The sequence below is a fragment of the Balaenoptera physalus genome, assembly GCF_965194825.1.
Source record: "Balaenoptera physalus genome assembly, chromosome: 12".
Lineage (NCBI taxonomy): Eukaryota > Metazoa > Chordata > Mammalia > Artiodactyla > Balaenopteridae > Balaenoptera > Balaenoptera physalus.
In genome coordinates this window covers 23,615,089-23,642,977 of record NC_138897.1, presented here as the reverse complement: position 1 = coordinate 23,642,977, position 27,889 = coordinate 23,615,089, and the positions used below count along the sequence as shown (strand labels likewise).

Below are 27,889 nucleotides of genomic sequence, written 5' to 3'. Positions count from 1 at the left end.
GAAACAAGCTTCCCCAGAGCCTCCAGATAAGAGCCCAGCCCCTGTTAACACCTTAATTTTGGGATTGTGAGACCCTAAGCAGAAAACTCAGTCAACAACTACAAACCCCCTCCCTCACAACGCACTTCTCATCTACAAAATTGTGAGATAATAAATATATGGTATTTTAAGCTGCTAATTTTGTTGGTATTTTGTTATGCAACAATAGAAAATGAATACAGTCACTATGTAATTTTCAAACACGGTTCTATTGAGATATAATTTACATACCTCACAATTTACTCATTTCAAGTGTACAATTCAATGACTTTCAGTATATTCACAGAGTTGTACAACCATCACCATCATTAATTTTAGAACATTTTCATCACCCAGAAAAGAAACCCCTTACTCTCTAACTATCACCCCTCAGCTTCCCATCCCCCTAGCCCTAGGCAAGCACCAAATTTACTTTGTGTCTCTGTGGATTTGCCTATTCTGGACATTTCATATAAATGGAATCATACGTGATCTTCTGCGCCTGGTTTCTTTCACTTAGCATAATGTTTCAAGGTTCATCCAAGTTTATGTCCATGTATCGGAACTTCATTCCTTTTTATGGCTGAATAATAAATAGTCTGTTGTGTGGATATACCATATTTTGTTTAGCTATTCATCAGTTGGTGGATCAGGCTTGACTCTTTTTTTCTGTAATTGTGGTTAAAAAAACCCACAAAAAACCCGCATAATATAAATTTACCCTAACAATTTTCAAGTGTATATTACAGTATTGTTAACTATATACACATTGTTGTAAAATGGATCTCAAGTACTTTTTCATCTTGCATGACTGAAACTTTATACCCATTGAACAACAACCCCCTGCTTCCCCATCCCCCCAGCCCCTGGCAATCACCAATCGCTACGTAATTTTTTGTACACAATTTGGACATGGTTCAAAAACTTGAGTAACATTATTATTACAAAGTTATTTTCATCCCCATTTACTCACTTATAAAACAAGATTCTCAGGGCTCACATCTATAAAAATGAAAACTAGAGATAGTATGGGTATTGAACCTGGTCATGCTTTAGTGTTAAGTAATATTTATCAATGGTCTTGGGCTGCACCCCACGGGCCTACGAAGCCTGTGCTTGCCCAGCTTCAAGACCGAAGAAAGAGCCCGGAGTCAGCAACAGAGACATCAATGGTTTAATGGATGGTGGAGCTTACACGTCTGAAGCAAGGTCCTGGAGCGACACCCCATCGTGTGTGGCGGCCCGCAGGCAGGACATGGTGGCAGTCTTCGCCTCTGGGGGAAGGGGAGATTACCAGTTATAGGGGAATTAATGTCAGGTGGACTCATTAGTTACCAGGGAAACCAGTAGAGGGGCACGCCCCTCACTGCCTCTTTGATAAGAACAATCACCAGCTGGGGCCTGGACCTAATACATAGGAAGGTCAGTCATGTGCGTAGGGTTTTGGTAAAGCAGGCACTGATCTAGCAGGGGATGTACAACCATCTTAAGTGGCCTGACCATAAAAATGGACACAGAACTGATTGTAAAAAAGAAAAAAAAAAGACTCATTGATTTCACTTAAGAAATGTATTTCCGGGGCTTCCCTGGTGGCACAGTGGTTAGGAATCTGCCTGCCAATGCAGGGGACACGGTTTCGAGCCCTAGTTCAGGAAGATCCCACATGCTGCAGAGCAGCTAGGCCCGTGCGCCACAACTACTGAGCCTGCGTTCTAGAGCTCGCGCACCTAGAGCTGGTGCTCCAAGACGAGAGAGGCCACCGCAATGAGAGACCCGCACACTTCAATGAAGAGTAGCCCCCGCTCATCGCAACTAAAAAGAAAGCCCACGCACAGCAACGAAGACCCAACAAAGCCAAAAATAAATTTAAAAAAAAAGAAATGTATTTCCAATAAAATTTAACTTTTCATATTAGTAACTTGTAATTAGGTTATTTTGATCAATTATAACTACTTATAATTTTAATAAGTCAATCCATGAGAAATTTTTTGGTCACAAGAAATATAAAAAAATTGTTTTCAATATATTCAGATTTTTGTTACAGAAAAATATGATAGAATGATCAATAAAAGTATGCAAAAAAGCATAAGAATACTATTAATAAAGGTAAGTAGAATGGAAAACAAGCAAAAGGAGAACAGGAATGATGAAATATTTTACCGGGAGGACCACTGGTGTAGTAGATGGGAGCACAGACTCTGAAGTATAACTGCACTGTGGTCTTGAATAAATTATTTCATCTCTCTTTTGCCTTAGTTTCTTCATCTGTGAATCTGGAATGGTAATAGGATTGCCATGAATAAACTGTTATGAAGATTAAATGATTTAACATAGATAAACAATTAAAACCAAAAGTACTATATACAACTTAGACATTATCATTGTCAAACCTCAAATTTGAGCCCGGGGTGTTCCCTCATCATTCACTTCACATTTAACTCCCATGGAGTTTGGAAACTGCCCTCAGAGTACTCCACCAGCCCAGAGGGTGGGTAGGGAGTACCTACAACCCCCCAGTTTAGGAAGGTTGGGGCCAGGACACATTGCTTTGAATCTGTTTAGGCAACTAGCCACATGTGCTACTGAACATCTGAAATGTGACTAGTCCAAACCAAGATGTACTATAAGTGGAAAATATTCCCTGGATTTCAGAAAATATGAGAAAAAGAATATAAAATATTTCAATCATTTTTTACATTGATTATGTGTTGAAATGATATTTTGGACATATTAGGTTAAATAAAATGTATTATTAAAATTAATTTCACCTGTCACTTGACTTTTTTAATGTGCCTACTAAACAATTTTAAATGACATATGTGGTTCTCCTTGTATTTCAACTGGACAGTTCTTCTTTACACAGTCCGCCTCAAGGTCAGCAGTCAGAGTGACCCTTTAGAAAGATAATTAAGGTCATGTCACTACTCTGCTCAAAATTCCCCAATAACATTGCATCTCACTCAAGAGTAAAGGTCAAAATCCCAACCAAGTTCTACCAGGTCCTAAGTGATCAGCCCTATCCACTGCCACCTCCAATCTCCCTGGTCTAGGGTGGGACCCAGATTTTGCCAAACCTGAGGCTTACACCATAGGTGAATAGGAGGGAAAGGAAAGAGGGACATGGGTCCTTGCTAAGGAAAAGAATGCAAACTACAAACATAAAATTAGGTACAGAACTGATGTTAATTTAGAATTAGAAAATAAATCTCAACAATTTAATTCAGATCCCTTTCTTCTGATATCTCTTTAGGCAATTTATCAGACGTGCTTACACAGAAATTCTTCCAGAGTGCAGCCTGGCTCCACCACCCCATCTAGAACTCTCCACAACTCCCAAAATTCCCCTCAGGAAGAGAGGTCCAGGCAAGTGTCATTGGCTTCGTGGTAAATCTCACTCTGCTCCAATCTCATCTCCTATCATCCTCCACTCTTACTGTCACCTCGCTGTTCCTCACACCAAGCGTGTGCCCACCTTAGGGCTTTTCTACTTACTGTTTCCTGAGCTTGAAACTTTCCATCCCCAGCTACATTCAGAGCTCGCCCTCTCATTCCCTTCAGGTCTCTGCTCAAATGTCATTTCATCAGAGCAGCCTGACCTAGATAGACACTCAAAAAAATCTGTTGAATGAATGAATGTATATAAACTGAATGACAGGGAGGCCCTATCATTTTTCAATATGAAATCATTTCTTCAAGGAAATAATTCACTCTGCACCTCCAGCCCATATCCTCATAGTAAATATGAAGTAAAGTCATAGGACATTCTGTTCCTTTCTATCTGTGTCTTTCTAGAAGAGCAGTTTAGCATGGTGGCTAAGAGTGCGATGTTTGAAATCCTAGCTCTGTCAGTAGCATGTGACCTTGGGCAAAGTCACTTAGTTTCTATGAGATTCAGTGTCTTCCTCTGTAAACTGGATAATATAACAGTATCTATCTCACAGGGGTGTTGGGAGGATTAAATGGGTTAATATGAATAAAACACTAAGAATAGTGCCTGGCATATAGTAAGTTCTCAGAAAATGTTGGTAAACAATAGCATATGTAAATTATATAGACTATAAACTCCTCAAAAGCAGGAGCCCTGCATTCTTTGTAGCTCAGCTAACATGTAGAGCCCACTTAAGATTTTCCTACTGGTTTGGCTCAGCGGTATTAATTTATTAGCAGATGCAGGCATTGTCTTGCTCGCTGGTTTCTCCATCTGCTCTAAATTTAGTACTAAATAAAGACAGTTGTCGGGTGGAGGAGATTTTAGAGAGCTCTGGTCCAAATCCACTGGGCTTTTGTTTTGTTCAAAAGCTGTAATCTAGACAGAATTTAGAAATATCTGCTGAAGACTGTTTTTAGGCATGTGTTGCAGAAATTTGTAGCATCTATTTACATTGTTATGTGTATCCATACTTTCAATCTTCAACCATTTGCATATGGTAATATTCTGATATTCCAAATTTGATGCTACTCTGTGTATGAGCCCGCATAATTCCTAACTCATTATAATGTATGGATATTAAATAAATTGATTTATGAGAAGCAATCCATTTTTTCAATCTTAGAAATAGTCACAATTCTACAATCCCAGGTTTAAATAAAGATGTCTAGGAGTAGGGTTCCATTATTAAACTTTACATTTGTTTTAGTGCATAATAATACTTATGTCTGTATACCTTGTTTAATGTTTACAATCACTCAGTGAGGTAGGCAGGTAGGGGAGTATCATGAATCTCATTTTACAGATGAAGAAATTAGAACCAAGAGGTGTTAACTGACTTGCCTAAGTTTACTAAGTGGTAATAAATGGCAGAGCCAAGACTATACTCAGTTTTCTGACTATTAGCCAGTGTCCTTTTCCACTCTCCGGGCAGAGGGAAAAGTTAGGAATTCTTCCACCAAGTTTTACAGCCAGACTGTACGAAGGACCTGACAGTACTTGCCAACGGTGGTCTGTGTGTAAAGCTTCCTTTGGTCAGTCCCAGTTTGTAATGCTATAGGCCCATCCCCTTGACAATGAGGATTTATACCAGGAAAATGTTGCAGATAACCGTGTTTAACTGCATCTGCTAGAACTGAGAAACTTTGGAATTGAAAGATCAAAAACAATCATTGAAGAAATAACTTGAATAATGGCGGGGAATCTTCCAGTCAAGTACTCAACCTCTTTGCTCCTCACTTCAAGCTAAAGATGCCTATGAAACCCCACATAATGTGGCAGCAGAAGATATTTTTGTAGACAGAACTTTGAACAAAAGCGATCATAGTTTTGAAGAGTCTGTTTCCACTGGAAGAGAGCCACCACCCCAGAATTTCTTGTCACTAAATAGTTAGGAGGGAGCAGGATCTGAAGTAGAAAGAGAAGTAGCCTGAACATATAGCTGATGGGCACGGACTCTACTTGGTTTATGATGTAAAGGAGTTAGCATGAGTGGTAGAGACAGAATGACTAAAATCTCCATGCAATTAGCATATATATTCTGATCAGATGAGTGTAAACTGGCATAGACAAGTATGAAACATTTGATGTTGGACATAGAAATGGGTGAAGAGAAAGCCAGACAATGTAAAGGATCTATTCCACATAACACCCCAGTATGATAGTTAGGAGCCTTTATATTTCAAAGGACTGAATACCCATTCAATGAGCTTGAACAATAACAGAATTTATCGATTTCTTGTAAGTCCAAAGAACAGGGATGGTACCAGCATCAGATGCAACTGGATCCAGAGCTCAGAGGAATCAGGGTTTTCCCTCTCTCTCCTTCTAACTTTTAACTCTGCTCTCCTCTGTTTGTTATCCCCTTTCCTACTGCAGATGGGCTTCCTCCGTGTAGTCAGAGATGGTTGCCAGCAATGGCAGTCCAATGATCCATCCTAGCATAGCAATCCCAGTACAAAGAAAAAGCATGGCTTCCATGTATAAATTCACAGAGAAGGATTGTGATTGGCCAATGTGAGCCATATGTCCACCCGTGGACCAGTCTCAAGCACTCAAGTGAGTTCCAGGATTCATCAATACTTGGTCACGTCTCCACACGCGAATCAAAGTAGATGGGGTCTGTTACCAGAAAATTGGTGATGAGGAATTTGGCTGGGCTATCACAATCCACTATAGTAGTAGTTCCAAAATTTGCCTGAAGGTAAAAATCACCTGGACCTTTGTTAGAAAACAGATTCCTGGGTTCCCCACTCAGACCAATGGAATCAGAATTTACAGGGGAGAAGAATGGTAATTTGTACGTTTAACAAATAACCCAGGTGTATTAGTTTACTACTGATGCTGTAACTAATTACCAAAATCCTTAGTGACTTAAAACAACATAAATTTATTATCTTATAGCTCTGGAGATGAGAAGTCCAGAATCAGTTTCAATGGACGAATGTCAGAAGATGGAAAGGACTGGTTTCTTCGGTAGACTCTGAGGGGAAAATTAATTTCTTGCCTTTTTCAGCTCCTAGTGGCTTTCTAAAAACAAGGCTTTTTTTTTTTTTTTTTCCTTTTTATCTTTGGCTGCGTTGGGTCTTTGTTGCTGCACGTGGGCTTTCTCTAGCTGCGGCGAGCGGGGGCTACTCTTTGTTGCAGTGCGCGGGCTTCTCATTGTGGTGGCTTCTCTTGTTGCGGAGCATGGGCTCTAGGCGTGCGGACTTCAGTAGTTGTGGCATGTGGGCTCAGTAGTTGTGGCTCACGGGATCTAGAGCGCAGGCTCAGTAGTTGTGGTACACAGGCTTAGTTACTCTGCGGCATGTGGGATCTTCCCAGACCAGGGGTCAAACCTGTGTGCCCTGCATTGGCAGGCGGATTCTTAACTACTGCGCCACCAGGGAAGTCCCTCCTAGTGGCTTTCTAGTGGTATTCCTTGCCTTGTGGCTCCATTTTCCATCTTCAAAGTGCACCACTTCAACTTCTGCTTGCAACATCACATTGCTTTTCCTTTGACTCCAAATCCTCCTGTGTCTCTTTAGTCAGGACCATTATGATTACATGAGGCCCACCCAGATAATCCAGGATAATCTCTCTACCTCAATATCCTTAATTTAATCGCATCCGAAAAGTCCCTTTTGCCATATAAGGTAATATTCATAGGTTCCAGAGATTAGGACATGGACACAGTTGGGCCATCATTCAGCCTATTGCACCAGGTAATTCTTATTATCAGGTAAGGTTGAGAAACACCACAAGGAATGGTTAGTTAACATAAGAACTGCAACATAAATATTCCAAACTATAAATACTGTAGAAGAATAATTAACTATTTAACTGTATATAATATATAGATGCCCAAATTGGGTGTCCCAACCACCATGTTTTGGCATGTATCAATAATTCATGACATTTTATTGTTGCATAGTAGGTCACTGAATGAATTTACCACAATCTGTTTGTACATTCACCTGTGGATGGACATTTGGGTTATTTCCAGTTTTTGGCTATTTTGAATAAAGATGCTATGAACATTTGTGTACAAGTCTTTGTGAAGACATATATTTTCAACTTGGGGCAGGGGGATAAACATCTAAGAGTGGAATTTCTGGGTCATATGGTAAATGTACATTTAATTTTTTAAGATACTGCCAAACTGCTTTCCAAAGTGACTGTCCCATTTTACACACCTACCAGCATTCCAGGTGCTCCACATCCTTGTTAGCTCTTGGCATGGCAAATCATTTTAACTTTATCTATCTTAGTAGGCATAAAGAGGTGTCTCATTGTGGTTTCAATTTGCATTTCACTGATGACTATTACTATTGAGCCTCTTTTCAATAGTATATTTTTGCCATTTGTATATTTTCTTTTGGCATTTTGTTTTCTTTGTCATATTTCTCTCTCATCACTCTCTCCTGATTTTTTTTTTTTTTAAGATCCTACTAATGCAAATGCCCTCGAAGTAGCAGTGGTGGCTTCATCCGTGGTGGTTTCTGCTAAGTGAGGCGTTGGAAGGAAGTGATGATGGTAGATGAGATTGAGGAGGTGGGGTCTGGTGTGTTTAATGCTGAGGGCAGAGTGGGGAGGAGCAGTGAGAGGTTACAGATCAGGAAAAGCTAGGACAAGAGCAGCTGTAGTTTGGCTAGAAATGAAAGCCTTCCCCATCACCTTAGGGCTTTCCTCCCTCAGTTGTTCCTGTCGAAGTTTTATTATTTGCAACCAAAAGAGTAGTAACTACTATAACCTAACAGGTCACTGTGCTCCCTAGCCATCTGATCCAATATAAATCCTGACAATCCTCAGTAGTAGCTATGAGACTTCTTTGGATTTTTATCTTCTGAGCCTCTGTTTTCTTATCTATAAAAAAAAGAGTCAATGGCCATCATCATAAAGTCTACAAATAATAAATGCTGGAGAAGGTGTGGAGAAAAGGGAACCCTCCTACACTGTTGGTGGGAATGTAGATTGGTGCAGCCACTGTGGAGAACAGTACGAAGGTTCCTTAAAAAACTAAAAATAGAACTACCATGTGATCCTGCAATCCCACTCCTGGGCATATATCCGGAAAACAAGAAAGCTCTAATTCGAAAAGATACATGCACCCCAATGTTCATAGAGGCACTATTTACAAGAGCCAACCTAAGTGTCCATTGACAGATGAATGGATAAAGAAGATGTGGTATATACATACAGTGGAATATTACTAAGCCATAGAAAATAATGAAATAATGCCATTTGCAGCAACACAAATGGACCTAGAGATGATCATACTAAGTGAAGTCAGACAGAGAAAGACAAATATTATATGATATCACTTATATGTGGAATATAAAAATTAGTACAAATGAACATATTTATAAAACAGAAACAGACTCACAGACATAGAAAACAAACTTATGGTTACCAAAGGGGAAGGGGCAGGGATAAATTGGGAGTATGGGATTGACAGATGCACACTACCATATATAAAATAGATAAACAACAGTGATTTACTGTATAGCACAGGGACCTATATTCAGTACCTTGTAATAAACTATAATGGAAAAGAATATAGATATATACATACATAAGCATAACCGAATCACTTTGCTGTACACCTGCAACTAACAAAATATTGTAAATCAACTGTATTTCAATTAAAAAAAATTTTTTTTTAATTTAATAAATTAACTTAAAATGTTAATGGCACCTTCCTCACAGAATTATTGAATAGCTGACATGAGATCACACATGCAAAAATGCTTAGGAAATTTTTAAGTGCCCAAAGGGTGTAAAGTGTTGTTGCTCCTATGATTGTTAACCAGGAAGTGACTGACAAGTGCTGGCAATCAGTCATCTTGTGAAAGGGTATTCCCTTTCTAGATCCCTTTTGCCAACTTCATTCCGTACATCCAGGTGAAAAAGTCTGAGAGCCACTTGGAAATAAGAGTTTGCCAAAAAGGGATGGGGCAAGAGAACTAATCTTTGATTCTTGAATGTAGCTCATTTGATTCTCACAACAACCTTAAGTTTCTTTTGAGGATAAGCTCAGGAGTGGAACTGCTGGGGTTTAGGGCTACCCAGCCTTATCCTCACGCAGTAATGCCCAGGGCTCTCCTGAATGACCACGCCAGGAGCAGTCACTTACACTCCCATCGGGAGTACCTTAAGCGTCCTGTTGCCCTACCCACTGCCAGCAGTTAATGGCATCTGATTTTCTTTTCTCCAGTCTGAGAGGTGTAAAATGGTATTTAGTTTTGATTTACATTTCACTGATTACTAATGAGGTTAAACATCTCTTCGTAGACTTATTAGTCATTCAGGTTTCTCCTTCTGTGAATTGCCTCTTTGTATCCTATGCTCATTTAGTTTTCTGTCAGATTCCCTGTCTTTTCCTTAAAGCTATCTTAAAGGAGTTTTTTTGTATATTATAAATATTTATTTTGTGTTGATTTTGAATATTACAAATAACTTTTCCCAATTGACCACTTGTCTGTTAGTTCCATTTATGATGGCCTCCATAGGACAGAAATATTTAATTTTGATTTCATCAAATCTATGGATTTTTTTTTCCCCTTAAAATTTGTGCATTTGGCCTCTTTTTTAAATTTATTTTGTTTATTTATTTTTGGCCGTGTTGGGTCTTCATTACTGTGCGTGTACTGTGCCCCGGCTCGCCACAACTACTCTTTCGTTGTGGTGCACAGGCTTCTCATTGCAGTAATTTGTGATGTCATTGAGAACTGAGATTTTGACATGGCAGAAAGGAGACATACATGTAAGATGGATGAGGTTACACAGTTCTGAACTTGAATTGAAAGTATGTGGGGCTTCCCCGGTGGCACAGTGGTTAAGAATCCGCCTGCCAATGCAGGGGACACAGGTTCAAGCCCTGGTCTGGGAAGATCCCACATGCCGCGGAGCAACTAAGCCTGTGTGCCACAACTACTGAGCCTGCGCTCTAGAGCCCGTGAGCCACAACTACTGAGCCCCCGTGCCACAACTACTGAAGCCCACTCGCCTAGAGTCTGTGCTCCGCAACAAGAGAAGCCACCGCAATGAGAAGCCGACGCACCACAACGAAGACCCAATGCAGCCAAAAATAAATAAATAAAATAAATAAATTTATTTAAAATATATATATTTTTTTATCTTCACTTTTAAAAAACAAACTATTTGATCTATCAGTTTCTAAGGTAATACACACAGTCCCTGACCTATGATGGTTCAACTTAAGATTTTTCAAATATACGATGATGGGAAAGCTATACAGTTTCAGTAGAAACTGTACTTTGAATTTTGAACTTTAATCTTTTCCTGGGCTATCGACATGCAGTACAATACTCTCTCCTAATGCTGGGCAGTGGCAGTGAGTCATAGTTCCCAGTCAGCCACAAGATCACCAGGCTTGTTCATCACCAGATGAACAACTGATACATTTACAACCATTCTGTACCCATACAACCACTTTGTTTTTCACTTTCAGTATGGTATTCAATAAATTACATGAAATATTCAACACTTTATTATAAAATATGCTTTGTGTTAGATAATTTTACCCAACTGTTGGCTAATGTTAAGTGTTCTGAGCATGCTTAAGGTAGGCTAGGCTAAGCTATGATCAATAGGTTAGGTGTATTAAACGTGTTTTCAACTTTTTATCAGGATATAACCCCATAGTAAGTTAAGGAAGATCTCTATATTAAATGTCCAATTATGGTTGTTGATTCTTCTATCAGTTGTTGCTTTCTATTTTTTTGAAGTGATATTGTTAGGTGCATATAGTTTATAATCTTTATAGCTTCTCAGTCTATACTGCATATGAAGTCCTCTTTGTCCCTTATGATGTTTTCTACTTTAAGGTCTATATTGAGTGATATTAAATGGAGTTCTTTTGGTTCATATTTACCCTGTATCTCTTTTTCCATCTCTTAATATTCAAATAATGATTCACTGGGCACTTTCCTAAGCAGTGTTGTATAATAGCATGGCAAGCGTCAGGATGCCCCTGAGTCCAAGTTCAGCTCCTAAGGTTACAATCCTGCACTGCACCCTGCTCATTTTCTTATTATTTTTCTCTCCCACGACTGTCTTGTTCATTATTATATCCCTATCTTGTAGCACTGTAGCTGACACCTAGTAGGCACTCAGTAAATATTTGTTCAATATGAACGCCCTCAAGAGCATACAGCCTTGTTAGGAAAATGAGATCCCTTCAAGAATAATTTATGGAACACTTACTACATGCTAAATCTTTCCCACGCATATTACCTCTTGATCTTATCTCCAACCTTGCTCCTCTCTCTTACCCTGTCCTATCTGCACTGATCCTACTGTTGTTACATTAACACACTAGGCTCATTTCTGCTTCAGGATCTTTATACCTGCTCTCCCCAGATTTTTGCATAGCTCACTCCTTTACACGTCAGGTCTGCTCAGATGTCACCTCTTCAGACAACCTTCCCTAATCACCCTATTTAAAATACTACTCCACCCTCTCTCCAAATTTAGTCATTCTCTATGATCTTTTTGAAAAACAAAAAAATCACTATTTAATATTATATTATTTGTTTGGCTACATGTTTATTGTCTGTAGAATGTAAGAGCTTTAAAGACAAAGAATTTGTCTCATACACCACTACATCCCCATCTAGAGCAGGGCCTGGCAAACAGTAGACACAAATTTTTGTTGGAGAGAATTTTCAGTTAATTCTCAAGGAAAAAACTTTAAAGAAGTATGATGATACCTATTTTTACAGATGAAGTAACTAAAGCTGAGAAGATTCAGTAACTTGCCTAGGAACACAGTGATGGAGAAGGATTTGAACATAGGTCCCTTTGACTCCAAAGCTCATCCATAATGCCCACCGCTATTTCATTGTCTCCTAATGAAGGAGAATGCAAACACACAAGATGGTAGGAAATCAAGTGCCAGTTGCGGGCTTGTGGTTTTTTGGATGAGATCAGCTGAGATGGAGTCACTGGTAGACAGAGGGTTGGGCCCTACAGATGATTGAGAGTTGGGAAAGTGGGGAAGGGAGGGAGGCAAACCCTAGGCCTGGCCTGTGATTGCCCACTGTGGCTTTTTCCTTTGCTGAAGAATCAGTTCTGATTTGCTCCCTGGGGGAGCAGTTAGGATGGAGGGCAGGCTGTAGGGGAGGAGGGCATGAGCCTGCCTTCCAGGGCCTTTGGGTCAAACCGTCCAACAAAGAACCCTATCCCAGGGGACTTTGTGGACTGCGGTTAGGATAGGATTTAGGACCTGCGTTCTAACTAACCGGCGTAGCCTCAGGCAAGTTCAGACCAGAAAGCTCCCCTGCAAAGCCATTTATCTCTGTGCTGGGGAGGGCAGATGGGGCATCCAGACTGGAGGGGGCTCCTGAGCCAGGGCATCTTTTTTAGAGAGGATAGGTGTTATTGTTGAACCAGGTAGGAGCTGACCTGATAACCAGCATCCCTGAAAAGGAGAGAGAGGAAACAGCTCTGACCACCAGTGGCCTCCAGGGCCTTCTCATTTCCTTGGCGATTAAAGATGTGTACATGGATATGCAGGTACCCAGCAATGGAGGAGAGTCTTGCTCGAACTCAGAAAGGGCTGTGGCCCCCTCGCAACTTAGGAGCAGACCCTGGATCCTGCAGTGCTTCTCCACCAGGTTCACCTTGCAGGCCAGGCTCCGGCAAGCTCTGGGTAGCCATAGGCAGGGAGGGAGCGGAGGGCAGGAAGTGTAGGGACAGTTAAAAGGTAGCAGCTGAGCTGCATGAGCTGCTTGTATATTTTCGAGAAAACCATAATTCAAAAAGAGTCATGTACCACAATGTTCATTGCAGCTCTACTTACAATAGCCAGGACATGGAAGCAACCTAAGTGTCCATCGACAGATGAATGGATAAAGAAGATGTGGCACATATATACAATGGAATATTACTCAGCCATAAAAGGAAACAAAATTGAGTTATTTGTAATGAGGTAGATGGACCTAGAGACTGTCATACAGAGTGAACTAAGTCAGAAAGAGAAAAACAAATACCGTATGCTAACACATATATATGGAATCTAAAAAAAAAAAGTTCTGAAGAACCTAGGGGCAGGACAGGAAAAAAGATACAGACGTAGAGAATGGACTTGAGGACACGGGGAGGGGGAAGGGTAAGCTGGGACGAAGTGAAAGAGTGGCATGGACATATGTACACTACCAAACGTAAAATAGATAGCTAGTGGGAAGCAGCTGCACAGCACAGGGAGATCAGCTCGGTGCTTTGTGACCACCTAGAGGGGTGGGATAGGGAGGGTGGGAGGAAGCCGCAAGAGCGCGGGGATACGGGGATATATGTATATGTATAGCTGATTCACTTTGTGATACAGCAGAAACTAACACACCATTGTAAAGCAATTATACTCCAATAAAGATGTTAAAAAGGGCTTCCCTGGTGGCGCAGTGGTTGAGAATCTGCCTGCCAATGCAGGGGACACGGGTTCGAGCCCTGGTCTGGGAGGATCCCACATGCCGCGGAGCAACTAGGCCCGTGAGCCACAATTGCTGAGCCTGCACGCCTGGAGCCTGTGCTCCGCAACAAGAGAGGCCGCGACAGTGAGAGGCCCGCGCACCGCGATGAAGAGTGGCCCCTGCTTGCCACAACTAGAGAAAGCCCTCGCACAGAAACGAAGACCCAACACAGCCAAAAATAAATAAATAAATAAATAAAAATTAAAAAAAAAAAAAGGCAGCAGCTGGGTGCAGCTTATCAGAAGTGCCAGGGAAGTGAAAGTCAGCCAGGCAAAGGAAAGGGGAAGAAGCAAAAGCAGAGAGGCAGCAGCTGCCACTGGGAAAAAGGGAAAGAAAACGCTCAGAGCAGTGGCAAGTGTTCTGGGAGCCTCAGAGAGGTGAGGGCTCTGCCGGCCTCCTCCTCTTGGAAGAGGGGGACTGAAAGGCTGAGTCTTGGAACCAGGTATCCTCACCCTTCACACGGCTCCTTCCTGAGGGTTAGATGTGGGGTATGTGCTGCTGAGATGCTCACAGCATCCTTCTTCTCCTTCAAGTACCTCCCCTCTAAAAGGGGGCACTTGATTATCCTCAAATCTCTAGGAAAATCGTAACTGTAATTTTGGTTCAAGGTAGAGCTAATGATTTTCCTCAAGGTTGTCTCCCAGGAAAAATGCTTCAAAAATAAAAGACGTTGGTGATGTTAAGGTATGATAGTTTCCCCCTTAGAGCTGAAAGCTACAAACCCTTTGTACAAATATTCATTATAAAATTCTTACATCCCTAAAATGATACCATAGCACAGATGCCCACTCTTTTTTTTGTTTGTTTTTGCTTTTGATGATATCATCATTTATAGCACTCCCTGCCTGCAATGTTCCCTCTTGTGCCTGTGACCTGAGGACATGGGGAGGAGGAAGGGTAAGCTGGGACGAAGTGAGAGAGTGGCATGGACATGTATACACTACCAAATGTAAAATAGATAGCTAGTGGGAAGCAGCTGCACAGCACAGGGAGATCAGCTCGGTGCTTTGTGAGACTGTTAGATGCCAATTTCACTTGTTGGACTAAAAACTGTCTAGATTTAAGGCTGATTTGGAGTCTCCTAGGGAAGGGGAAAGACTGGATAAATTATAACCCTTTCAGTTAATGTTCATCACCATTCAATTCCTTACTCTAAAGTATGGCATCCAGTAGGCTCACTCTGCATGTACATTGAATGAAAGGATGTTTGAAAAAAGAAAGCTGACCTTATGATTGAAAACCATTTGAAGTGCATAGAATCACAACTGTGGACTGTCTCCTAAATGTTCCTTACCATTATTGCCCTCCCCAATAAAATTTGCATTTTAGACCCTATAGTTCTGGGCCCTAGAGTCTAGGGCCTTGCCTCCAGAACTCTGATCTAGGGAGCAGCAGTACCAACCTCATCTGGGAACTTGTTAGAAATGCAGACACTCCAGCCCCACCTGGGATCCACTGAATCAGAATCTGCATTTTTTTTTTAAATTTTTTTTTTTATTTTTATCTATTTATTTATTTATTTATGGCTGTGTTGGGTCTTCATTTCTGTGCGAGGGCTTTCTCTAGTTGTGGCAAGTGGGGGCCACTCTTCATCACGGTGCGCGGGCCTCTCATTATCGCGGCCTCTCTTGTTGCGGAGCACAGGCTCCAGACGCGCAGGCTCAGTAGTTGTGGCTCACGGGCCCAGTTGCTCCGCGGCATGTGGGATCTTCCCAGACCAGGGCTCGAACCCGTGTCCCCTGCATTGGCAGGCAGATTCTCAACCACTGCGCCACCAGGGAAGCCCCAGAATCTGCATTTTTAACAAGATCCCCAAGAGATTTGTGTGCATGTTAAAAGTTGGAGAAACACTGCTCTGTGGCACCTGGGCCACCTCCTTCCTGAGGCACCTGGTCAGGAGGCCCTCCGAGGCCCTGGCTTCAGCTTATAACTATAAGGGTCACCGGGCAGCTCCACACGGTACAGTGTGCGGCGGGCTGGAGGCTACAGAGGGTTCAAGTTCCAGCTCTGCTGCTACAGGAACTTTATCACATGGGCAAGTGACTTAAAAAATTCAACTTACAGAAAACTTGCAAGAATAGTACAAAGAACTTCTGTATACCTTTATCCCTAATCACCAATTATAATATTAACATTTTGCCACATATGCTTTAATATTTTCTCTCTCTACCGATATAAATATTATTAATATTTCTGAACTCTTGGAGGGTTAGTTGCATACATTGGTATGCCTTTCCCCTTAATACTTCAGTGTGTACTTCCTAAGAACAAGGACATTCTCTTACATCATCACAACACCAGGGCCAGATCTAGGGGGAGGCAAGCAAGGCCTGGGAGTGAGTGATCCCAAGGGGGGGCTTCCTTAAATTTTGCACCCTAGGAGCCTTGCTTGCCACACCTAGTCCTGGCCCCACACACTACAGTCATCAGAATCAGGAAATCTAATATTGATTCTGTTGTCCATATTACAATTTTGTCAATTGTCCCAATAATGTCCTCGATAGCAATTTTTTCCCCATACCCAATTCAGAATCACGTGTAGAGTTTAGTTGTCATGTCTATTGAGTCTCCTTCAATCTAGAACCGTTCTTTAGTCTGTCATGACATTGACATTTGTGAAAAATAAAGATCAGTTCTCTTATAGAATGTCCCTCAACATGGGGACAATATTGAGATATAATTGATATATAACATCATTTAAGTTTCAGGTGTACAAAGTGATGATTTGATACATGTATATATCACAAAATGATTACCATTATAAGGTTAATAAATCTATCACCTCACGTAATTACATTGTTTTTTCTTTTGTGGTGAGAGCATGTAAGATCTACTCTCTTAGCGACTTTTAAGTATACAATACAGTATTGTTAACAATAGTCAGCATATAATATTAGGTCCCCAGAACTTATTCATCTTATAACTAGGAACTGGTACCTTTTGGCCAACATCTCCCTACTTCCCCTGCCCCCCAGCCCCTGTCAACCACCACTTTATTCTCTGTTTCTATGAGTTTTAATATTTTAAAGTGTACAATTCAGTGTCTTTTAGTACAGTCACAATTTTGTACAACCCTAGCACCATCTAATGCCAGAACATTTCCATCACCCTAAAAAGAAACACTATATCTCCCAAGTCCCCTCTCTCCTATCCCCAGACAACCAATAATCTACTTCCTGTTTCTATGGATTTGCATATACATACAATATAACACTACTGAACAGTAAAAAGGAACTAACTACTGATACACACAATAACATTTTGGATCTCAAAAACAACTGAGTGAAAGAATCCAGATACAAAAATCTGCACACTCTAAGATTTCATTTATATGAAATTCTAGAAAAACCAAAACCTTAGCAACAGGAGGCATGTCAGTGGTTACCTGGGGTCTGGAGTACAGAGGTGGGGATTAACTGCAGAGGGACAGAAGGGAACATTTTGGAGTGATGAAAGTGTTCTAAAACTGGATTGTGGTGGAGGTTATACGATGTATACATTTACCCAAATTCATCTCTCTACCTAAAAAAGTTTGTAAATGTAAAATTATACCTCAATAAAACTGTAAAAAAAAAAACCCCAAACATACCTGTCTTCCAGTGTTCAACTCATCAGCATGTTTTCCTTCATAGGCTGGCCCCAAATCTATCTTCCCAGCCTCATCTCCCACCTCTCCCCTCCGTGCGTTCACTCAACAAATATCCTAACATTCCATGCAAGGCCCAGTGTTAGGCACTCTGGAGAGAGTGAGAGAAGAGAACCTCTGTCCTCAGGGAACTCACAGCTTATTCTGGAAGCAGAAAGAAAGGGTGCTCAACCTTGAAAAACATCAGGGCTCCTAGAGGGTCACTGAGTCTTATAGGAGAGGAAGAAGAAGATACGTTCCAGTCGCTTTGAATTTCAAGTTGCAAACAAGTTTCAATTTAATTTTTTCAATAGGGAACACATTCACATGGTTCAAAAATAAAAGAAAGTGTACAGTGAAAACTTTCCTCCCACCCATCCCCCATCTGCCCAGTTCCCACTCCACTCCATGCAACCACAGCTGTCATAAATACACATTACTTTTCCTCCTTTTTAACAGAAAAGATAGTATAATATACACATTGTCCTGGGCCTTGCTTTGTCATTTGGCAGTAAACCTTGGAGATCTTTCCATACAGGTACAGCAAAAAATTTTACTCTGACAGTTATATAGTGTTCCTTCGTATGGATGTGCCATAATTTATTTAACCAGCCTCCTTTTGGTAAGCATTTGAGTTATTCCCAACAGCCTGTTACGGCAAACAATGCCACAATAAGTAACCTCTTATAAGTAGTGTACTATGTTTTGTTTTGTATATGGCCAAATATATCTGTGGCTACATATTGAAATTTTTTTAATCATTCACAAACACACCAACCGCTTCCACATCTCTAGGCTGTTTTCTCTGCCTTGAAAGTCCCCGCTCAATCCCTTTCTACTGGCAAACTCCTACTTTACCGCAAGATCTAGCTCAAATGTCACTGTCTTGTGAAGACTTCTGAACTCCCTCAGGCAAGATGGGGTTGCCCTCTTTTCTCTCACATATTCCATCCCCACATCACCAGAATTGTCTACTAACACTTCACTCTTCCCCCACTTGACTGGGAGGTACTCAAGGGCATGTGCTATAGTAGATTTATCTCAGAATCCCTTAGAACTCAGTACCTGGTAGATGTTGAATAAAACGTTCATCGCATGAATGGTTAGGACTGACGAAGAGGGCTCGTATTGCTCCTGTCCCACACTTTCAGCTGCCTCCTAGCCTCTGTTAATACTTAGAGGACTGCCACCAGACAAAGGTGGGCCGTGATTTCCCTTCCCCTCCCACCTAATTCCTTCCTTCCTGCCTTCACCCCTTTCCCCCCTCGGGAATCTGTCCACAGCTGCCCTTGTGGCCCTTGCTGAATCTAGCTATTACGGTGGTTTAGGAAGGAAGGAAGGGAGGGAGGGGGGAAGGAAGGAAGGGGAAAAAGAGAAAGAAAAGACAGCAAAAGAAAAGAAAGAGAGAAAAGAAAGAAAGGGCAAGGAAGAAAGAAAGCAAGCAAGCAAGAAAGAAAGGAACTGGAGCCTTGGCTCCACCCATCTTCTCTCTTCCTCATCAAGTCTGGCTTTGGCCGCCTCTAAAGCTAAAACAACAAATCACCTGATAGTCAAATGCACATCAGTCACCCTCAAGTGTAACTTCCTACGCTTTAAGCCAGAGGAGATGACAGAGTTTACTATAGTGCTTTTAGGAATGTGGGAAACACAGTGGTTAATCAATGTTAAGTGATCTTCAAAGGCAACTTGGATAATTGGAAAACAAAACCAAAACACTGGGTTAACCCCAAAATGTTCATGTACTAACTCTTGCCTGGAGCTGTTAATTGCTATGTCATTTCCACAAGAATACTGTATATTATTCTATTCCTTCCTAGGTGGGCAGTACAGGAGGTGAGAGCTCTCTGTCTCCACCTCTGGGATGAAAAGGTTAAAACTCTGTATTCTCACCCTGGGGAAGCTCCAGTTCATAGGAGGTGGAGCCATCAAAGAAAATAAAAGGGAAAGAAAGCTTTCAAGCCTTTGCCTGCCCAGGACAGAGATGGATTTGGGAATTGAGACGTTTCACCCAGGGAGGTCTCAGGAAAGCTGGTAGCTTAGATCCTTTGGGGGCTGTGGTCTTCAAAATTTCTTTCTTACTTCCTAAAAGAAATTTGACAAACTATGTTTCTTCTTGTATTTTTAAAGGTCATATGTAAAATGTTTCATCTTAAGTTTAAATAATGGCAAAGTTTGTTATTTTTGGCATATTATAGGTACTGGCATTTAAAAATAAGATTGTTACATCATTCTTTAAGTGTATCCCAGGGAATCTAAATATCACGATGCATCTATCATCCATTTAAAAAATACATAAACAAGCATTTCTTTAAAAGAAGTTTAACATCATTCTTTATCTCTTTATCTTATATTTCCATTCCACTTGCCCCGGAACATTTTAATGGAATATTTTAGGCTGGAAAGTCTTTTATTGATCAGCCTATTTTATTTCCCTATAAAAATTTAAAAAAAAACTTTGAGTCTCTAAGTTTAAAACATTTATCTCGATTGTATTACCAATATAATTTTGTTATTCTTTTGGTTCAATTTTGAATATCTAATTTATCTAAATTACATACTATGAATTTTGATCAACCATTAAAGTGTAGAATATTTTTGCCAGAATAAAATAGGGTTCAGAGTGAACTCTATTTCTCATTTCCACTTGTATGGATAGAAGCATGAAACACCTTGTTCATTCATTCAACAAATATTCATTGAAGATCTCCTATATGTCAATAGGAACTCTAGGCACTTGGGATAACTTAGTAAACACTACAGATAAATCCCTGCTCTTGTGGAGCTTTCATTCTAGGGGGAGATGATAGACAATAAGCACTAAGCATAACACAAGTAAATAAGACAGTATGTTAGAAGAAAAGAGCTATGGGAAAAGATAGAGCAGGGTAAGGGTGATCTGGGGTGCAGAATGAGGGTTCAGAATAGGTTGTGATTTCAAAAATGTCAGGGTGGGCCTCACTGAGAAGATGACATTTGACTAAAGTAAGTGAGGGAATTAGCAACGCAGATATCTGGGGAAACGTGTGCTAGGCAGAGGAAACAGCTAATGCAAAGGTCCTACCTTGGGAACCTGGCTGGTGTCTTCTAAGGTCAGCTAGGAGGTCAGTAAGTCTACAGCAGAGTCATCCAGGAGAAGAGTAACAGGAGATGCGATTAGAGAGGTAATGATCAGAAGTGTGGTGATGGTGTAGGTCTCATAGAACCCTGTAGACTATTTTAAGGATATAGACTTTTACTCTGAGTGAAATGAGGAGCCATTGCAGGGATTTAAGCAGAGGAATGATATGATCTGACTTATATTTTAGGAGGATCACTCTGGCCGTTATGTTGAGAATAGACTCTAAGGGGCAAGCATGAAAGCAGGGAGAGCTTTTAGAAGACTAACCCAAGCATGAGATGATGGTGGAACAGACCAGGGGCAGCAGTGGAGGCGGTGAGGGATATTCTGACTCTGGACTAGACATGGGATGAATAAGAAAGAGGGAAGTCCAGCATGACTCCAGGGCTTTTGATCTGAGCAACTTGAAGGATGGACTTGTCATCAACTGAGACAGGGAGGTCGTTGAGCTGAACAGATTTGAGGGAGGAGATGTGCAGTAGGCTGCTGGGTATCATAATCTGGAATTTAAATGAGAGGTCTGAGCTGAAGATATAAATTTGGGAGTTGTCATCATATATGATGATCTCATGTATCTTAGATGGTACTGAAAGTCAGGAGGCTTGATTAGATCACCAATGAAATGTGAGTAGAGATAGAAAAGGGAAGAAATCCAAGGAATGAGCCCTGAGCCATTACAAGGTCTGGGAGAAGAGATGGAATCAACAAAGAAGAAAGAAGTAAGGGAATGAGGGATCTGATGAAGTGATGAGGAGGAAAACCAAGAGGGTGTAGTTAAAAAAAAAAAGGTGAATCAAGTGGTTAGCTGTATCAGTTGTTATAAAGAGGTCAATTTAAGATGATAATTGAGAATAGGTCATTGGACTTAGGCAATGTGAAGTTCATTGTTGACCTTGACAAGAACAGTTTTGACAAAGTGATAAGGATGAAAGCATGAATGGAGTGGATTTAAGAGAGGGTGGGAGACCCTCTCAGCTGAAGACCTAAAATATCCCACATACGTAATCTCATGTGTGTTGTTATGATTCTATTACCTATGTATGTAGTCTTAACATATACATCATATTTGGCATGTTTTTCAACTTTATATTAATTGTATCATATGGTATGTATTCTGTTGCTCTAGAATGGGAGAAGAACTAGAGACAGCACAGAAAACTCTTTTAGGAGTTTTGTTGCAAAGGAAGCAGAGAAATGGGGCAGTTACTGCCAGTGGAAGTGGGTCAAAGAGAAGATTTTGTAGGACTGGAGAAATAACAGCTGCTTATAAAAGTTTATGAGAATCACCCAGTAGAGAGGGAAACATTGATAAGATAGAGGGAGGATAATTGGTGGAGTGACGGTGACACCCTTGATTAAGCAAGATGATATTGGGGTCTATTGCCTTAGCAGAGGGACTGGCTTTAGCTAGCAGCATGGAAAATTCACCTACGTAATGGAAGGGAAGGTGGAGAAGAGGTTACAGATGCTGGTATGTGGGTATGGGTAGATGAGATGGCGAGATTCTGTGTAAGTTTTCGTCTCATTGCTTCAACTTTCTCACCGGAATAGGAAACAAGGTTATGAATCAAAAACGAGGATGAGAGGGAAGGAGGTACAGGTTGGAGGACAGAGAGGTATGACATCCAGAAGAATGGAGGAGGGAAGTAGAATTCCTGGGCAGCACTAAGGACCCACTTGAAGTTCCAGGTGATGAAATTAAAGTGAAACTAGTCAGTGTGATTGTGTTTTTCTTTAGCCACATTCAGATGCATGGGGGCTGATGTGAAGCAGATGGAGAGCTGGCTTGAATCAGGATTGTGGTTTTGCCCAGTAAGCACGGCAAAGGGGGAAGAGGAGAGGGGGTTGAGAGTATGTGCCAGGGAGTGATTGTAATGACTGGCCAGGAGTGTAAGCTGGGTAAGGATGGGAGAGAGGATAAGTGGATTGCAGAGTTGTTGGATTCGAGTACTACAGGGAAATATGGAAATAGGAGGGGGTGTTCAGAGTGTGAGGTGTTTGAAATTGTGAAGAAGTTATTGAGTTTGATGAGGCTCCCGTGATTATGCCAAGGGAATAAGTGGCTGAGTTAGGGTAGGACAAGATCCTTGGAGGAGACGTCAAGGAACTGAGAGGGCAGGGAATGGGGATGATCATCGGTTATATATTATAACTGCTTAGGATTAAGACTGACACGGTATTGGAGTGACTGACAAGAGCAAATGATGAAAAAATGAAGGGGAATGAGAGCAATGATGAGGGATACTGAATGACAAGATTTAAAGCTGCAGGTTAATGGGGAGGAGAGAGAGGGATGGTCTGGAAGCATTGTGGAGGAGCAAGCAGGAGGCCTACCTCACCTCCAGGCCCAGTCTATGAGGCTCATGGTTGAAAATACAGGACCTACTACTTGAGAGGGGGAGGGGAAGCAGTGTCCCAGGGGAAAGGCAGGTTTCCTTTAAACAAGGAGGCAACGGAAACTGAAGAAATTCTGAGGAGGTTGAGCTTATAGGAATTGTCCTTTGAATAAATAAATAGAGACTCTAATGTGGCCCCATATGATCCCGCCTCCAGGTGTTCATGTCCTGTATGCTCTCCTTCCCCTGAGAGGCAGTGCGACTTGTGATTTGCTTCTGGCCAACAGAGTACGGCAAAGGTGACAAGATGCATGTGTATAGATAATTGCTAGAGATAGCAATGGAAGAAGTTCAGATATAGCAATGTAACTCAATTCTTTTAACTCCTTCTGAGGTATACTGCCAAGAATCACATGTTGATCTATTATCAAATCACATAGTTAGGTTTTCCTTCAATTTTGTTGACAGCAAATAACTGAAAACCACCTAACTTGCAAGATAACTTATAACCATTCGCTTTGAGTCATTCACTTTCTCAGCACAGACACCAATTTCTGACTTGTTCCTCTGAATTGTCCTGGAGGTTTTTTACATCTTGGATCGATGCGCCTTAGTAATGGGTGAGAGTTTTTACTTTGGTTGGATGGCGGGAGTAGAACAGTTTTGAAAGGGGATGCTGTGTCTTCAGGTGCTTTCTCAAGCTGAGCAATTTTTTTTTTTTTTTTTCTAAATCTTTGCCCGCATGCGGCATGCGGGATCTTAGTTCCCCCACCAGGGATTGAACCCGTGCCCCCTGCATTGGGAGCATGGAGTGTTAACCACTGGACGGCCAGGAAAGTCCCAAGCTGAGAAATTTTAGACTATAGTACACATTGCAGAGAGGCATCTGGAAATGAATTCCCTTAAAACTAGTGTTGGGACGTCTTCATAAACCCCAGGGAACACCAGTTTGAAGACGACAGTTTTAGAGGCTGTCGTGCAAAAGAGGAAAGAGCCCAAGCTGTGAAAGAGAGGACAGCATGGGATTAGGGAACTGGGTGTAAAACATAGGTGGGGGAATAGACAGTTTCTCGGCGACAAGACTTAAGACATGACTTTAGAGCCTTCCGATAGTAATAAGTCTTGGTGGGACCCCAACAGAAATATTTCCTGGTTGGTGAAAAAATATATATGTAATTAGTATGTGTTTTCTGAAACGTTAAGAATATCAAATAAATGCATTCATCCTGTAAATTTTTCAAATAAAAGAAGTATAAAGTCAAGAGCAGAGTTTACACCTTTCCCTACCCAGCAGGTAACCTAGTTAACAGGTGTCTTGTAGGACCTTGAAAGTCCCTTACAACTCCGAAGTCTGACTAAATCTCTTCCAACAGAAACCACTGACTTTTCGTAACACCTGTCCAGGCTCTCAAATCTATGGTTCTATGATTGGCCTGCGCACCTTTTCAACCTAACAAGGCATCTCGAGAGTTTAAACACCTTTGTCTCTAGTGACCCAGGGCTGCAGTCATCCTAGCCTCTTTCCAAAGTACTAAACTGCTACAACTACCTTCTCCCCAGTGCAAGCTGTTAAAGTCTAATTTTTGTGCCCACGCTGGTCCTCATAAACGAGGCCCGCTTGATCGCTATTTATAAACTTACTGGACGCCCACTACACGCCGAGTTCTCCCGCGCTGCTTGGGTACTTTTTGGCAAAGGGACGCCCACTTGTCTGATGACCACTCCCTCCAAGCAGCCTTTCCCCCGACCTTTGCGGGAAGCGCCCTCGGCCAGGGCGATCCCAGGCTGGGACTCTGGGCTCTCCGCCGACTGTGCTGCCCCGCGGGCGCCTGCGCAGAACGACCCTAGTCACTCCGGCTGGAGGCGGGGGCAGCCGAGAGAAAGGAAAGCTGCGGGGGAAAAGAGCCAAACCCTGAAATTACCCGGATGTGGTGTCTGCGCGCGCATGCTCAGTGTCCTCTCGACAAGTTGGCAGCAACAACACGGCCCTGGTCGTCGTCGCCGCTGCGGTAACGGAGCGGCTCGGGTGGCGGAGCCCGCGTTCGCGGCCGCCCGCTCTCCTCTGGAGGCCCTTCCTGCCCTCCCCTCGGCTCCACGGCCGCCCAGGGGGCGGGAGCGGGTGAGGGGAGCCGGGCGCCCCGCGAGAGGGGCCCCCTGCCGCGGGGCGGCCCGGGAGCTCGAGGCGGCCCGGCCCGCGCGGGCAGCGGCGCGGCGCCGAGGAGGGGCGGCCTGGCCCGGACGCCTCGGCGCGGGGGCCGAGGAGCGCTCCGGGCCGCCGGGGGAACGACGGGCCCGGCGCCCCCGCGGACGAGCCGCCGCGGGAGAGCGGACGCCCCTCGCCGTCGCCCGAGCCCAGGTAACGCGCCATGTCCCCTCCCCTTCTCCCGACCGGGCCCGCGCACCCCGCCCGCGGCTTCCCCGCCCCGGGGCGGGCTCCCGGCGGTGGCGGCGGCGTGGAGCGCGCGGGAGGCCGGCGGGCCGGCCGGGAGAACCAGCGCGGCCGCCTGACGGGCCGGCGGCCCCGGCGCGGGTCGGACCGAGCCCTGGTGCCTCGCGTCCGTCGGTCTCCGGGGTCGGTCCTCCGGCCCCGAACTCCCTTCGCAGTTTGTCGCGGAATCAAGTTGAACTCGGACTGGGACTCCTGCAGCGGCCACCGCTGCTCTTTGTTGTTCTGAGTAGTTTCAGTGTCCCTCCTGGCCAAGCGAGTCGGGTCGGAGTGTACTGCCTTAGGTCTAAATGAAAGTTGTAAATGGTTTGTCTTAATTTCTTTTCTCAAGCAAATTTTTGTTTGCTCTTTGTCCCTTATTTTCTCTTCCTGGTTGAGTCATTCCAGTTATGTTTCTGGCTTTGGTTTGTTTACTTACTTTTTGAGTATTGTGGGTGATGGCGGTATGCAGGAAACATTCTTAGCAGCTAACTGACACCCGCCCCCCGCACTCCTAATGAAAAATAAAAGACATAGTTTATCTTATTGCTAGGACTACAAGTACTGAGCGTGAAATTGGTGTGGGGTGTGTAGGGCGGTGGCTCCATCACATGCCCCAAACTGCTGTTACGATTTCTTAAGCTAGATTTTAAAAGATTTTCAAAGAAATTGGTGTGTTTTGTTAACTTCAACGGTTTTTTTTGGGGGGGGGGGAATAGAGAGGTTTAAAAAAAAAACCTATTGAAAATTGATAGTTATTCCCCCCCCGAAAACCTTAGTAAAATTAAAAATATATATATTTGCCTATTTTCAAATGGTTTATTTTGAATTTAGTTTCTTAACGCCTTTAGTTTTTGGACTGTAGTTTAAGGTGAAACTGCCAGTTATTTAGGAATAATAAATATAAGATAATGGGGAATCATTTTAATTAGTCTGAATTGACTTTCTAAAAGCATGTTGTCTTGGCTGATTTTTAACAACATTTGAGTTTTGCAAGAATTAGCATCCTTTTAGTCCTAGTAGCAGTTTGATTATTCGGGTGTTAAAGTAATTAGATTTAGAACGTTGCACTTGAATAGTTTTTATTGTGGTTTTCATAAATTGTCTTTGCTAAGTTGTCCTTAGACTATATTTCAGCTGAAATATAGCCTGGGGAGTTCTAATGTGCAATTTTTCTTTTTCTGCTAAGGATTTATTTTCTCTTTTGGAAAGTTCTGATATGGTTAGTACGTGACATTTCAAGTTGTAAACGATTGATACAATTAACATCTTAAAATATGATTTTTTAGTTACAATGTTTCTCCCATAGTGTTATGATTTTGAGTTTGTTACAGTACAAGTGTAATACAGGTAGGCCAAGCGTTTAAAATTTGGAGTATCTTTAGTCTAAGGGTGGTGATGAATTATGTAGGTATAAGTTGTTGGAATTAAAACTAAGAGTAGTTCTAGAGAAAATTTATATAACATTTTGTGAGTCTATTAATAGAAGTGACTTTTTCTTTGCTTTCCAGGTTTTTGGGTGAGGTTGCTTTAAGGAGGTATTGCATCTTAATTTTTTTATTTTTGAAGTGGGAGTGCCTAAGTAGAAACTTCTGTGTTTAGCTGAGTTTCTTCGTTGTATATCTTGAGCGTAGAAAAAACTGCAAACCCGTTTCAGATTTAATGAAAACTTGTGCTGAGAAAGTCACTTTGAAATTTTTCGGAGTAAGTTTTGTATGCATCATTGACTTTTTCCGAAGTCTTTGCTGCTCGAAGCAATTCTACTTGTGCTAGGAGGCAGCAAATCTTATTTCTAAAAACCTATACTACACTTTCTTAAGCTACATTTTAGTTGAGCTGTTTCACCATTTGTGTGTGAATTCATTTTTCTGCATTCCCCTTCAGATTTTTCCCCCCAAATTAAAGAGCAAGTATTAAACTAATTTATGCTGTCCAGTCACACTCCAGCTCTCTGGCTTGGAAGCTGTTTTTTCTGATTGAGCTGGTGTTATAGTAACATCAGTAGACAGTATTCTAATTGAGCTGTGAATTGCTGAGGCCTCTACTAGGGCAGTTAACCCTACAGGATCTGCCTCACTCATTACATTTAAAATGCATATTTAGTCTTATCTAAAATTTTGTCTATTTTGGTGAGAACATACATTATTTTTCTTACGTTTATTAAGCTTTACTTATTTCAGTCCTGTTGTGTCGCCTTCTAGCTTATGCCTGACTTTTTTTTCAATTTTTTATTCAGTGATTTTAGAGTGAATCGTTCTTTAAACATGTTAGCCATTTCCCTGCTCGTTGTACATGTTTGGATTTCCTTTTTTTTCCCCTAGAAGATAGTGTAGTTAGGCAGAAATTTTTGTTTTGTTTCAGTGATGATTAAAGGTGAGGTGACAATCATGTATAAAATTAACTTGACTGAAATGAGTTTGATTGATATCATTATTTTCTACACTAAAGTTAAAGGAGTTAGCTCAGCA

General features: G+C 41.9%; 2 protein-coding genes across 5 annotated transcripts in view; one reads left to right on the top strand and one right to left on the bottom strand.

The window, feature by feature from the left end:
• Positions 1 to 229: 229 nt before the first annotated feature.
• On the bottom strand, positions 230 to 26,728 carry LOC309640324 (uncharacterized protein; the record flags this gene model as incomplete). The annotated part of the gene is made up of 5 exons (XM_082418782.1): positions 230 to 1,292; positions 2,179 to 2,291; positions 24,919 to 25,592; positions 25,861 to 25,935; positions 26,715 to 26,728. The coding sequence occupies 5 exons, from the start codon at positions 26,726 to 26,728 to the stop codon at positions 1,185 to 1,187; spliced, it is 984 nt and encodes a 327-aa protein (XP_082274908.1). The 3' UTR covers positions 230 to 1,184.
• The window catches only part of SMAD4 (SMAD family member 4), a 57,400-nt gene continuing 54,492 nt past the window's right edge, over positions 24,982 to 27,889 (top strand). The window contains exon 1 of one of the 4 annotated variants that reach the window (XM_082416612.1): positions 24,982 to 25,352. The gene's annotated coding sequence lies outside the window, so the exon portion shown is untranslated. Of the gene's footprint in view, positions 25,353 to 25,729; positions 25,749 to 27,889 lie in introns of those variants that run through there. The other 3 variants (XR_014251630.1, XM_082416610.1, XM_082416611.1) reach the window with 3 other exon arrangements.